This window comes from Podarcis gaigeae (assembly GCF_964106915.1).
Source record: "Podarcis gaigeae genome assembly, chromosome: 5".
Taxonomy (NCBI): domain Eukaryota; kingdom Metazoa; phylum Chordata; class Lepidosauria; order Squamata; family Lacertidae; genus Podarcis; species Podarcis gaigeae.
This window is the reverse complement of record NC_139681.1, coordinates 88,537,868-88,552,469: the sequence shown is the minus strand read 5'-3', so window position 1 is coordinate 88,552,469 and position 14,602 is coordinate 88,537,868. Positions and strand designations below refer to the sequence as shown.

The following is a 14,602-nucleotide window of genomic DNA, read 5'->3' as shown; positions in this document are numbered from 1 at the left end:
TTTGGGGTTGCTCCTGGTTCTGGTGCAGGTCAAATAAATGAGCCCCTGCCTCCCTTGCTGTTGGAACTGTGCTCCATCTGGGGGAACAAAGCACTGCCTATAAAGCCCTACATGGATTAGGTCCAAGCTATCTGAAAGAGCGGGATGCGGGTGGCGCTGTGGGTAAAACCTCAGCACCTAGGACTTGCCGATCGCATGGTCGGTGGTTCGAATCCCCGCGGCGGGGTGCGCTCCCGTCGTTTGGTCCCAGCGTCTGCCAACCTAGCAGTTTGAAAGCACTTCCGGGTGCAAGTAGATAAACAGGGACCGCTTACCAGCGGGAAGGTAAACGGTGTTCCGTGTGCTGCGCTGGCTTGCCAGATGCAGCTTGTCACGCTGGCCACGTGACCCGGAAGTGTCTGCGGACAGCGCTGGCTCCCGGCCTCTAGAGTGAGATGAGCGCACAACCCTAGAGTCTGGCAAGACTGGCCCAAACGGGCAGGGGTACCTTTACCTTTACCTTATCTGAAAGAGCATATCTGCTCATATGAAACTGCCTGGGTTCTGAGATCTTCAAGGGAGGCCAATCTCTACCGGCAAACTCAGAAGGGATGTGGGAGACGGCCTTTCTGGAAGCTGCTGCTAGACTTCAGAATGCCGTTCCCAGAGAAGCTAGACTGGCTTGGTCCTTGTTGTCCTTCCAACAGGAGGTGAAGACTTTCCTGTTCCAGCAGGCTTTGGGGAACTGACAGCTTTTAATGGAAGGGCTCGTGCTGTGCTGTTTTAATAGATTTTATATTTGTATGTATGGAAGTGAGAGCTGGACCATAAAGAAGGCTGATCACCGAAGAATGGATGCTTTTGAATTATGGTGCTGGAGGAGACTCTTGAGAGTCCCATGGACTGCAAGAAGATCAAACCTCTCCATTCTGAAGGAAATCAGCCCTGAGTGCTCACTGGAAGGACAGATCCTGAAGCTGAGGCTCCAATACTTTGGCCACCTCATGAGAAGAGAAGACTCCCTGGAAAAGACCCTGATATTGGGAAAGATGGAGGGCACAAGGAGAAGGGGACGACAGAGGACAAGATGGTTGGACAGTGTTCTCAAAGCTACAAACATGAGTCTGACCAAACTGCGGGAGGCAGTGGAAGACAGGAGTGCCTGGCGTGCTCTGATCCATGGGGTCACGAAGAGTCGGACACGACTAAACGACTAAACAACAACATATTTGTATGTAGTTTTACTTCTATCAATATTCATTTTATTCTTTTTTAACAATTGTTTTTTGCAGTTCTTATTTTTGTCTGTAAGCTGCTTTGAGTCCCATCTGGCAAAAGGTTGTACATACATACATACATACATACATAATTAGCATTTATACGTATATATCATAGGGATGTAGGAACTTGCCTACATTGGTCCACCTAGATCTATCTATTGGTCCATTTAGTGTCTACTGCCCAGTAGTAGCTCTGCATCTAACTTGGGAGCTGTTGCAAAGCATGTGCTCTACCTCTTCGCCACAGCCTTTCCCTCATCACTTTAAAGCACACTGCGAAGCATTTCACATATATTATCTCAATAATCTTCCTCTGGTATTGCTATTATAGTCTAGCACAGGGGTAGGCAATGTGGTGCCTTATAGATGTTGTAGGGTACAATTCGCATCATCCCAAATGAACAAAGCCTTATGGGGAATGGTTGAAGGAGTTGGGCATGTTTAGTCCAGGAAAAGAGGAGACTGAGAGGAGACTTAATAGCCATCTTCAAATAATAATAATTAATAATAAATTATTATTTATACCCCGCCTATCTGGCTGGGTTTCAAATATCTCAAGGGCTGTCGCATGGAAGAGGGAACAAGCTTGTTTTCTCCTGCTCTGGAGGGTAGGACTCAACCCAATGGCTTCAAGTTACAGGAAAGGAGATTCCGACTAAACATACAGGGGGGAAAAATTCTGGCAGTAAGAACTGTTTGACAGTGAAACAGTCTCCCTTGGGAGATTGTGGACTCTCCTTCCTTGGACATCCAAAGAAATTGAATATCCAAAGGCCTGCCCCATGGAAGATGGAGCAAATTTGTTTTCTCCTGCTCCGGAGGGCAGGGCCCGAATCAATGGCTTCAAGTTACAAGAAAGGAGATTCCGACTAAACATCAGAAAGAACTTTCTGGTGGTAAGAGCTGTTTGATAGTGGAACAGACTCCCTCAGAAGGTGGTGGACTCTTCTTCCTTGGAGGTTTTTAAGCAGAGGTTGGATGGCCATTGGTCATGGATGCGTTAGCTGAGATTCCTGCATCCCAGGGGGCTGGGCCAGATAACCTTTGGGGTCCCTTCAAACTCTACAATTCTACGATTCTATGATCCTCACCCAGCCTGACCAAAGGTTAGGGATGCTGGGAGTTCTTGTACACAACATCTGGAGGACTACGCTTCAGATAGTAGGACATGTCAATACCAGGTTAAGTGTGCATTGCATTGCAAACTTAAGTCCCTACGCTGCGTCAGCTCTCTAAGTCAATATGTAAAAATGCTGGCAGCCTCATCAGCTCCCACAACTGAGAGGCTATCCTGCCCACTTCCCCGAAGATCCACAGGATGGTTAATGAAAGCTGATACGTTTAATTCAGTAGCAGCAAAACCCTGATGATTGTTGAAGCAATTACCAGGGACTGCTAATTAAACTGTTGAGGCTTTTCGCTCTGAAAGGTTTGCTTCAAAACCTTTCCTCAAAGGATGCCCCAGGGATAGCTAAGCAAAACTGCTGACTCTCTCAGAACCGTCATAGGATCAGGCCTCAGAATGTCTTTGATTAATACCAAGGGCGAGGTGGAGCAACAGAACAAGGAAAGATAACCACTAGGTCCAAAATGCTGAAAAGTGCACACTTTTACATTACACAGAACTGTTTTTGCCTGCAAAGTAGGAATTTAAAAGTAACAATTTATGGCCAAAAAAAAGTGGGAGGGAAGGAATAGAAAAAAATGAAAAACAAAACAAAACAGGGCAAGGTCGAGTACAGTTTCAAAAACAACCAATAGGAACAAAAACTATATGCTACTAAGACTGCAAGTGCCAAGTCTCAGAGCCAGGGAGTAGAGAAGGGGGAAATAGGCTGAATGCTAAAGCCTGTTTAGCTCAGCCTCATGACAAACCAGCACAGAACACGGTTTTAAAGGCTTGTTTTCCCTTTGCCAAGCCAATGGCTGAGCAGGGTTTTGATCCAGTGTAACGCAGGTGGCGCTGTGGGTTAAAGCCTCAGCGCCTAGGACTTGCCGATCGAAAGGTCGGCAGTTCGAATCCCTGCGGCGGGGTGCGCTCCCGCTGCTCGGTCCCAGCGCCTGCCAACCTAGCAGTTCCAAAGCACCTCCGGGTGCAAGTAGATAAATAGGGACCGCTTACCAGCGGGAAGGTAAACGGCGTTTCCGTGTGCGGCTCTGGCTCGCCAGAGCAGCGATGTCACGCTGGCCACGTGACCCGGAAGTGTCTCCGGACAGCGCTGGCCCCTGGCCTCTTAAGTGAGATGGGCGCACAACCCCAGAGTCTGTCAAGACTGGCCCGTACGGGCAGGGGTACCTTTACCTTTTAACCTTACGCTGGCTTGCTTTACACCCATTTTTGTGTGCATAGGATTGCTCCCTTAGAGACCCACATGAAGAGCGATTCATAAATTAATCAAATAATCACAGTAATAATTAAAATAACCCCTTTTCTTACGTTGTGCATTGCTGTTAGGCGACATCATTTTTTTACGGGTTGGTGGTATACAGTCGCAAGTGCTGTACATTTTATGCTGACGCGCCTCTTTAACTTTGGAGCAATTTCTATATGCTATCACATTATGGGAGGAAACACCTGGGCTTCAACCAACACTGTTCATTATAAGCCCTCTCACCGTTGCGATGCACACACAAGGGACAGCCTACTAATTCCTTCTTACCTACAAACAGGTGTTTTATGGCCTTCAGAAATTGTTTCAGTGCATTGTGTTAAGTGCTGGAGAAATGTATATATGCACATACCGTTTTAGGATTTTCACTAATTCCCTGCTGCAAGAAAATACTGAATGAAGGACAAAGTAAATCCATCACGTTGCTGATGAACACAAAATCATACACCCCTAGAGACCTGCAGGGATGCATTTGTTTGGTCGAGTAGCAAACAGATGCCCTTCAAATGTTGCTGGACTATCATTACCACCATCTCTGACTAGGGATGGGGGCGATATTTGATTTAGTTGATCCTACCAAATCTGCACATTCCAAAATAATATGCGAATCAAAACTTTCACAAATCTCTGAATTTTGCATTTGGAGTTCACCAGCTAAGTAATGTGTACAGAAATGGATATAGTGGGGGGGGGGGGGAATGTGCATAAAAAGGTATGCATTTGTGAAAATAATGTACACAAATTCATTATATTGCATTTGCTTTGCAAAAATGTGCATATTAGGCAAAGTTACAAAAAAGACTTTTTAAAAAAAATATTCAAAAAGTGCTTAATAAAAGAAACATGCACTAAAAACTCATTTTCATGAGGAATTAATTTTAATTCAAATTGCTGCAGAAATGTGGAAAACTGAATTTAAGATCAGAAGAGTTAGGTATGGAGAAATTCAAAGCGAACCAATCCATCCATCCCTGTCTCTGACCACTAGCCATACTAACTAGAAATGTTAGGATTTGTACTCTAACAACATCTGGAGGGCATCACATTGGCTACGCCTTGGCTGGCATATGGGGAATAGTTTTATGGTGAGTTAGTTAGATCAATGGTCCATGTAGCTCAGTATTGTCTACATTAACTAGTGGGAGCTATCCAGGGTTTTAGACAGGGGGTTCTGAAACCCTTATGTGGAGATAACGGGTATTGAACCTAGTGACTTTTCCTATTGTTTGGATTCTGCTTCCATATTGGCATGACTTATTTGTGGATAATTATTGTGTGTATTTATTAATATGATATCTTTTGATGAGCCTATTCATATCTATATGACTATTTAAGTTTCGTTAGTATGTTTTGTAATTGTGTGTGGATTATCTTGAATATGTTTCCATGTTTTATAATGTGAACTCTTCTGATACCATGAGCTGGCTTGGGCATCGGATACAAAGAAACTGATGACATGGACATCATTTTACCCCACATATCTGCTGGAGGAGGGCTGAAGGTCAGTTACAGAGCCCCCGGCTGTGCAAAAGGTCCCAGGTTAAAACCCCAACATCTCCAAGTCGGGCTGGGAATGCCCCTTCTCTGAAATCCTGGAGAACTACTGCTTCTCAGTACAGTCGTACCTTGGATTCCGAACACCTTGGTACTCGGACATTTTCGCTCCTGAACCTCCCAAACCTGGAAGTGAGTGTTCTGGTTTGTGAACATTCTTGGGAACCTGAATCAGAAGCCGCGCTTCGGTTTCCAAACATTTTGGAAGTCGAACGGACTTCCGGAACAGATTCCGTTCGACTTCCAAGGTATGACTGTGCGCTGGATAGACCAACAATCTGACCCTGTAGATGGCAGCTTCCAGCCTGCCAATATTTCTCCTCCATTGTTGACAGAATAATACAGACAACCCGCTCACAAATTTAGATCCTTGTACACCACTGTTGAGTTCTCAGCATATAAATGGCAATCTACATTTACTGGAAGATAAGTTTCTTTCAGTGTTATTGCTGGGAGCACTGCTGATGGCCACAAAATGAAAGCTCTCTTTGTGAAATGTCCTTCCTTAAGGGATCGCCACCCCCCAAAAAAGCAGCCCAATGAGAACTCATCATTCTCAGTGGCCATGGAATACTGTGAGTGGTGGTAGTGGAAAACCAGGAAGGGAATAGGAGCTGAACACAATGGAGTGTCCTGGGAAAGGGCATGTCTTATTGGAACCCTGAACATTTTGTTGATGATTGTAGCTAGACTATGATTAGCTCTGTGTTTAGGGGTAGCAAAGATTCAAACAAGTTAACACATAGTTAAGTAGAACATCTGCCCCACCTTCTGCCTCAGTAATTTTCAGTGTGGCATCTGCAATACCAGACAGAAAAATCCAGTGCCTATGGAGACAAAAAGCTCTTCATTTCTTTTGGATTTTTAAAGCATTTCAGACAGCTCTGGTGATATTCAGCCGTGTTGTTCCGAAGCTTGACTAGCTCTATTACTGTCCCTTTTTGGGTGCTCCTTTCTCAAAATTCCTCTTTTGGGGGTCTTAAATACACAAAAGCAATCATCTCTGCCTATGCTTTCATACTAATTAGCAAATTCAACACAAGCCAATAATTGGAAAGCTAGTATTAAGCATTTCTGCAGGGGCAGAGCTTCAGAAGAAACACGGTTTGCCAGGAGCAAATGCCAAGACGGGGCAAAATGCCAAGAGGGGGCAAAATGTCGTGATTCACAGGAGCAAATGCCAAGAGGAGGCAAAATGTCTTGATTCACAAACTGGACTGTGGGAAAGTTAAAACAAAAAAATTTCCTTCCAGTAGCACCTTAAAGACCAACTAAGTTAGTTCTTGGTATGAGCTTTCGTATGCATGCACACTTCTTCAGATATGGCAGACCAACACGGCTACCTATCTGTAACTGTGTGGGAAAGTTGTGCATTTTAAGAAAGTTAGCGGTGTTGACTTTATATTACTAAGAAGAGCCATAGCAGTTCTGATATCAAGATCTACCAAAATGAGCGGGATCCACTGGATCACTGGCTGGGGGCATAGGTCCTCATCCTCCACTCAGCTGGAGAGACCAGGATATCTCTCCCATCTCCAACTGGCTCAGCCGAGCCCTGGAGATCTAAGGTCATATAAAGGGCATTCCAAAGGTGTGACAGGCTTGGGATCAAAAGGGGAGAAATTTAGGGTTGATCCTAAACCCCTTCAGATCAATCCCATGACCTGACAACTCAGCATAACTTAGTATTGCAAAAACAGTGCTGCAATTCAAACCTCACTCACTGGATCATTGAAAGATTCCATCAACTGTGTCTCCGAAAATTTTTACATCAAAAACATGATAAAACATCAAACACTAAAAACTTCCCTAAACAGGGCTGCCTTCAGATGTCTTCTAAAAGTCAGATAGTCGTTTATTTCTTTGACATCTGATGGGAGGGCATTCCACAGGGTGGGTGCTACTACCAAGAAGGCCCTCTGTCTGGTCCCCTGTAACCCCACTTCTCACAGTGAGGGAACCACCAGAAGGCCCTCGGTGCTGGACCTCAGTGTCCGGGCTGAATGATGGAGGTGGAGACGCTCCTTCAGGTATACTGGGCTGAGGCAGAGGTGCATCCAGCCTTCTCGAGAAGTTGTATAATGAAGGTGCTAGACACACCTCTATGGGGACGCAGTTCCACAACTTAAAGTCTGCCACAGAGAATGCCCTCTCCAAGGCCACCAGCACTCCAAGCTTCTGAGGGTGGTGGAGCTACCAAGAGAGTATATCCACTCCTTATAATCAGCTAATGAAAATACTGAGCAAGACATACATTTACCAACATCATACAATTGCTTTTAAACCACGCACGTACCTGTAAATCTGTGCAACATCCTTCGCTTGGATTTCTTTCAGAATCTCCTGGCTGAGGTGAGGATCACTTGGTTTGGGAGGTGGTGGTGGGGAAGGAGGGCACCGTACGTGTCCATAGTAGCCGATCAAAACCCCCAAAATAAATAGACTCAAAGCAGTGCAAAATAGCTTAAATATCCAGCAAAAGCTGTAGCGGTTGCTCTTTGGTGGAGGCCTTGTATAATGGGAGACGTAATCCGGATCTTCCTGAAGCCTCTGGAACCTCCCTTTGGGAGATGCTGATGGCTGGATGGGCTCCAGGTCCAGGTCCGTGTTTTGAGTAATTCCTACTTGTTGATGGACTGTCCCATCCAGCCGGAAATGGTCAAAACCGGGCTCCTCCAGTTCTTTCTCCATATCCCATTCTAGCTCCAGGGAAGTGGCTTGGAGGTCATCACTATCTAGATATTGTGCCCTCTGGTCTGCGCCGACTTTGTGGTACGCCATCTTTTTACCTGTGGGTTAAAATGATAAAGTCAACCCAAAGGCAATGAATTGTTTTAAACAGAGTTCTAGGTTGTTCTTTAATGCATTGATCAGATGCAGATTCATAAATGCCGGGAGATTTGTAGTGATCTGGTATTCTTTTATAAGTAACTTTCATATTTTTAAAAATCTCCAAACTGTGTAACTTAATTTATTTGGAATCCCCCCCCCTCTGTTACATCTCTGTTGCCCCTTTTGTTGCTTATTGCAGTGTTTCCCAACCTTGTGCCTCCAGCTGTTTTTGAACTACAACTCCCATCATCCCTGACTAGCAAGACCAGTGGCAAGGGGTGATGGGAATTGTAGTCCAAAAACAGCTGGAGGCACAAGGTTGGGAAACACTGGCTTATTGAAGGCTTTCCTTTTTCAGCAAAGCTTTTAAGTGGAGAGTCCAGTCCGTATTGTTCACTTATTAATCAGGATTTGTATGCTGCTTAGGGGGTAACCCAAATCCAGGACTGAGTGGAATTCAGAAAAGGTGGATCTCTGGCTGAGGTCTGCAAAGGGAGTAGAGGAAGTGAAGACCCTATTTAAAAATGTGCAGGGTGAGAGCTTCTCTTATCTTGGGGTTGCTAAGATGCCAATCAGCTCCCGGCTGCCAGGTATGCTTGCCAATCAGGTCAAGGCCACTGGCATGTCTAACAAGCATTTGAAACGCTATTTAAAATTCCTCCTTAGTTTGAAAATACTAACAGTGAACTGTCCAGAAGGGAATCCCTTTTTATGCCTGGCTTTCTCCTGTTGGGGAATAAGTGAAATGATGAATCTGAGAGCTCACCCACACCTCTACTCGCCCCATGCCTAGAAAGCGTTAGTAGCCCAAGTGGTTTCCCGCTTGACCCATGCTTTCTAGACATGAGTCCAGATGGTTTTGCCTTCCGCCCTCTGGTTTCTCCTGAAAAATCCACTCTTTAGTGCTAAATTAGAGTAAATGTTGATCCAGGGAAAACCCAAATGGTTTTCTCTGTGGGTGAAAGCAGCAGAGCAAATGGAAGTGAGGATGAGGTCTCAGTGTCCTGTCATGCTCCTTCCCATTGTATCTGGTCCCCTCCAAAGTTTTTTGGACTCTGACTCCCATCAGACCTGGCAGGCATGACCAATGATGCAAGTTGTTGCTTCTAGTGCTTCTCAGTAAAAAGAATGATTCAGGGAGGATAAAAAAGCATTTTACCAGTCATCTACCCAAGTCAGGAAGTGCTGGCTTATGTTGAAACTTCCAGGGTGACATTTTGTTCTCTTTAATTGGTCAACAAAAGCCTTCCATCTGGACAGAATGCTTTATTCGTTTCCTGTATATAAATGCGCAGTTCTTGAATGTCTCGTTAATTTACTTGGAATTTGTCCTGCTGATCTGATTTAATCTCCTCCAGTTACTTGTTGGGTTCCCCCCTCCTTCGTCTCTCTCCCATTTTAAATGAATCAAAGTCACTGCCTGGTTGGTATTCTTAGCAAAATGGTTTCCTTAATGGCAGAGTATGACAGTGGCAGTTCCAGGCATATTTCTATCTCAACACGCGCACCCTCAAAGTAGAACTCTGACCTCTAATCTAAACATTCAAAATCAATTCCCTACAAATCATTTTCTAAACTGACTGCAGGGACGAGACATCGTTTTCATTCATACTTTGACAATAGACATTCCATCACATAAGCAGCAGCAATTTAACGCTTTTCAAACAGCAGACAGACCCATCAATTAGAATGAAATGCAGATACAGATATTAACTCCTCAATGTGACGGGTATCTGACTGACACCCGCATCGTGGCCTCCTCCCACTCCTTGTTACACATTAATAAATTTTCTTTATCTAAGATCCATCTTCCAGATAGCGTTTTCTGGGTCACATATTGGATGAACCTACTTATATGCGGCAGCACAGAGAGGGAGTTGAGCAATCGTATTTGAAAAGGGGAGAAAGGAGATTACAACATACTCCAAAATGCAGATACAGCCTACTGTACGTTAACACAAGAGAGGGAGAGAGAGAGGGCACCCTATCTAGATCTACACTGCTCCTAATTTGCAAATCCTATTTCCTTACAAAGGATTAGCCATTTGGAGGTCCTCGCCCACCGACAATGCCCCAAATGACATTGCTAATAGACTTGCCACCAGCACATAATAACTCTCCAATGATAAAATGTTTTGTAAACCCAGCACAAACTCTTCAGTGACTCTCCTGTCCAGTTGCTGTTGCTCATAAAGTGGTTCTATCAACATCACAAACACCTGGGCTCTACCAGTGTTAGGAGACACATGCCTGAAAAAAAATTACCTAATGTTAGAAGAAGAGAGTTTGGATTTGATATCCCGCCTTTCACTCCCCTTCAGGAGTCTCAAAACGGCTAACATTCTCCTTTCCCTTCCTCCCCCACAACAAACACTCTGTGAGGTAAGTGGGGCTGAGAGACTTCAAAGAAGTGTGACTAGCCCAAGGCCACCCAGCAGCTGCATGTGGAGGAGCTGAGACTCGAACCGGTTCCCGGTTCTGCTCTTAACCACTACACCACACTGGCTCTAATGTTAATATAATTGCCATCACTCTAGAGTCCAGCAGTGAACAGGCACTGAATCATAGGCAGAGGTGGTGAACCAGGTTTGGCTTTAAGCATGATAGCGGTGATCAAGGACTCACTGAATCCAAGGCTAGCAAGCAGGAAGCGGTTGAACTGGATCCCAGAGTGCCAGAGTGCCAGGGCCTATACTGCCTATACTGCTACATTAACCTCACAGCTGGATTACTACAATGTACTCTGTGTTGGGCCACCCTTGGTCTGAAGGTTGCAGCTGGTACAGAATGTGGCAGCTAGGTTGCTTGTTGGGCCAAACTTCTGCCAGCATAAAACACCTTCCTTGTCGAAGTTGCACTGGCTGCTAAACTGCTACCCGGCCAAATTCAATGTGATGGTACTAAGGCCCTATACAAGGAGGGAAACTGATTTTCTAGATACATCTCCATTGGAGTTTAGGCCCAGTTTTGGCACAGAAACTGCTTTGGTTAAGAGAGAAATGGGGAAAATTTGTCTATGTTAATTCCCCTCAACCTCTCATTGACTTTCAATAAACATTGACCATAGTATCCTCCTGGAGCACCTATCCAAGTTGGGTGTGGGTGGCACCACTTTGCAGTAGTTCCAGACCTACTTGGATGGTTGTTTCTAAAGGATGATGTTTGGGGCATGCTCTTCAGCCCTGTGGAGCCTTCAACGTGGGGTTCTTGAAGGCTTGATTTTATCCCACATGCTGTTTAACATCTACATGAAACTGCAGAGTGGGGTCACCCAGAGTTTCGGAGTATGTTGTCAGCAACATGCTGATGACACACAGCTCTAGTTTTCCTTTACGTCTGCAGGTGAGGCAGTGTATATACTGAACTGATGTCTTAGTAAATGGACTGAACGAAAGCCAACAAACTGAAGCTCAATCCAGATAAGACTGTGGATGGTTCCCTTGACCGGATGGATGGGAGGTTGCCTGTTCTTGATGGGGTTACACTTCCTCTGAAGGAGCAGGTACACAGTTTGGGGGTGCTTCTGGACCCTTTGCTGTCACTTGAGGCTCCGTGACCTATCTGGACAGGGATAACCTACCTTCTGTCATCTATGGTATGGTAACCCATAGGTTAGATTGCTGCAATGGGGGTGCCTCGGACGGTGGTTCAGAAACTTCAGCTGGTACAGAATTCAGTGGCTAGGTTGCTCACCGGGGCAAGACACTGATCCTGGTCCAACTGCACTGGCTGCCAATTGGTTTCTGGGCTGAATTCAAAGTGCTAGTTTTGATCTATAAAACCTTAAATGGCCCAGGACCGCAACAACTAAAGGCCCGCCTCTCCCCATATGAACTGACCTGGTTTATATTCCTATAGTAAACATATTCTTATAGTAGAATCTCCAAACCATACAAGAATGACCTAGTTAACAGGAACAATTCAAGAAGGACACTGACAAACTGGAACGTGTCCAGAGGAGGGCAACCAAAATGGTCAAAGGCCTGGAAACGATGCCTTATGAGGAACGGCTAAGGGAGCTGGGCATGTTTAGCCTGGAGAAGAGGAGGTTAAGGGGTGATATGATAGCCATGTTCAAATATATAAAAGGATATCACATAGAGGAGGGAGAAAGGTTGTTTTCTGCTGCTCCAGAGAAGCGGACACGGAGCAATGGATCCAAACTGCAAGAAAGAAGATTCCACCTAAACATTAGGAAGAACTTCCTGACAGTAAGAGCTGTTTGACAGTGGAATTTGCTGCCAAGGAGTGTGGTGGAGTCTCCTTCTTTGGAGGTCTTTAAGCAGAGGCTTGACAACCATATGTCAGGAGTGCTCTGATGGTGTTTCCTGCTTGGCAGGGGGTTGGACTCGATGGCCCTTGTGGTCTCTTCCAACTCTGTGATTCTATGATTCTATGAAATAGCTTTCAGGTTCTTTATAAATAATTTATGTAGAGTTTATGTGGATTAAAGAGAGCACTGGAAACATCAATTTGCAACAAGGTTCCATTTGTGCTATATATTTAAAGCAGTATCATAATAATTTAAGCAGTCGTGGTTTCCCCCAAAGAATATTGGGAACTGTAGTTGCTTAAGGGTGCTTAGAGTTGCAATGAGACACTTATTTTCCTCGTATAACCAGAATTACCAGAGTTCCCTTTTACAGGGAATTCAGCGACAATCTGGGATAGCTCAGCCGATAGAGTATGAGATTCTTAATCTAACGGTCATGGGTTCAAGCCCTATGTTGGGCAAAAGATTCCTGCATGGGGTGTGTGTGGACTAGATGACCTACCCCCATGGAACTTGCCGCTTTGCAATTCTATGATTCTGTTGTTAAATCACTCTATGAACTGCAGCTCTTTGAAAGGGAATCAGGGTCTTTCGTAACAACTCTCAGCACCTTTCATGGGCAATCGAAGTCCCAGATGGGGACATTGGGACTGGGGGCAAGATGGCGGGGTGGGAGCAGGAACGGGCATCCAGAAGCCAGGAGTCAGGAAGTTAAGAGTCTGAGGATCAGAGAGCCGGGAGTCAAGAAGCCAAGGGTCCGAGGGTCAGGAAGCAGGGAGCCACGAAGTCAAGGGTCCAAGGATCAAGAAGCAAGGAGTCACAAAGTCAAGGGTCCAAGGATCAAGGAGTCAAGGAGCCAAATGCAGAAAGGCAGGAAATGTGTTGCTGTGGCAAAGAGCCGAAGGGAAATGCTAACCTTATATCCCTTCCCGGCTCTTGCCACCAGGTGCTGTGAGTGACCAATTGGTCTCACCTGTGCGGCCGCGCCTTGCCTCTTCAGAACAAACTTAGGAAGGCCCCAGTCCAGCAAAGTCCTACTGGTCACAGGGCCTGGCTCCTGCACGCACTCCGGACACACATGACAGTTCCCAGAATTCTTTGGGGGAAACCAAGACTGTTTAAAGTGGTATGATGCTATTTTAAATGTGTAGTGCTGATGGAGTCTAACTATGAACCAGAGAATAGTATCACGGTTATGTGAAATAGCACCCCACCCATGATGTGTTTTCTATCCAGTCAGCTGCAAAGCACAGAAGTCCTTGATCACCCAGATGCCAATATTTGTGTGGATTGCCTCCACTTAAAACAGCAGTAAGGAACGGGTATCCCTTAAGCTGTTGTTTACTGACAAGTCGCATTATCTTTGACCATTGGCCATGCTGGCTGAATCTGATGGGACTTGTTGTCCAGTGAGATCCAATGAGGGCTGCAGGTTATGCACCTCTATTTCAAAAAGTCATAACATGACACCACACCACATGGAATCGATAGACAGCCCTCAGAAATGTTTTGCGTACATGCTACAGCAAAAGCAAAGCCAAACATGGAAGGCTCTAAAATGCTTATTTTTATGGCACTGGAAGTAAGAAGTCAGCATTCCCGCACAGCTGCCTTCATCCTAGTCTGCATATAAAACAGAACGCAGCGGCAGCATGTCAAATCAAATGGCTGTAAGTGCTGACTCTTAGCAAAACAAAACCAAAAAAATAAAACAACACACACAAAAAACCAAAAACACAGAAGCCAACATATATCGGCAGCGTCCAAGCACTCTGCATTTACAACAGTTTTAAAGGAATATTTTGGTCAGGAGGATGCATGCTAATCAAGAATGCTTAAGTATCTGTCCACGTAAGCATATCATAAAAATGGTATAAAATTGCATTTAATGGCTGCTACTCTGAATAAGCAATAACCATTTTTCTATGTTGCATATCGCAGCTATTTCCCACTGAAAGGGAGTACTCAGAGGAGGGCTTTTTCCTCCTTTAATTGGAAAGGGTTCTCTAAATAAGATCAAGATTTCCTAAGGAGCGTTCATTTTCTCACGGGAAATTCATGCACTAACAAAAATGCTTTCAGGAGAGCTTCACAATTGTGTAGCTGGAGGAGGTATAGAATAGGACCTGCATTAGGCAGACTGAGATGGTAGGATGAAAGGGCAGTGGTTTTTTTCCCCCAGTGAGTTAATTCATGATTACAACATTTTCCTTCACCAAAGAAACACCTGTGTGTTTGTAATATTCTGTTGGGAGCCACGCAGTGTGGCCCAGCCAGTTGGGTGGTGGTTGTTA

General features: G+C 45.1%; 1 protein-coding gene across 5 annotated transcripts in view; it reads right to left on the bottom strand.

Moving 5' to 3' along the window:
* The window catches only part of NAALADL2 (N-acetylated alpha-linked acidic dipeptidase like 2), a 797,888-nt gene that overhangs the window by 390,083 nt on the left and 393,203 nt on the right, over positions 1-14,602 (bottom strand). For all 5 annotated transcript variants that reach the window (XM_083739414.1, XM_083739413.1, XM_083739415.1 and 2 more), the window contains one exon: positions 7,500-7,992. In XM_083739414.1, coding sequence (XP_083595540.1) covers positions 7,500-7,984 — 485 coding nt within the window. In that variant the 5' untranslated portion in view covers positions 7,985-7,992. The remainder of the gene's footprint in view (positions 1-7,499; positions 7,993-14,602) is intronic.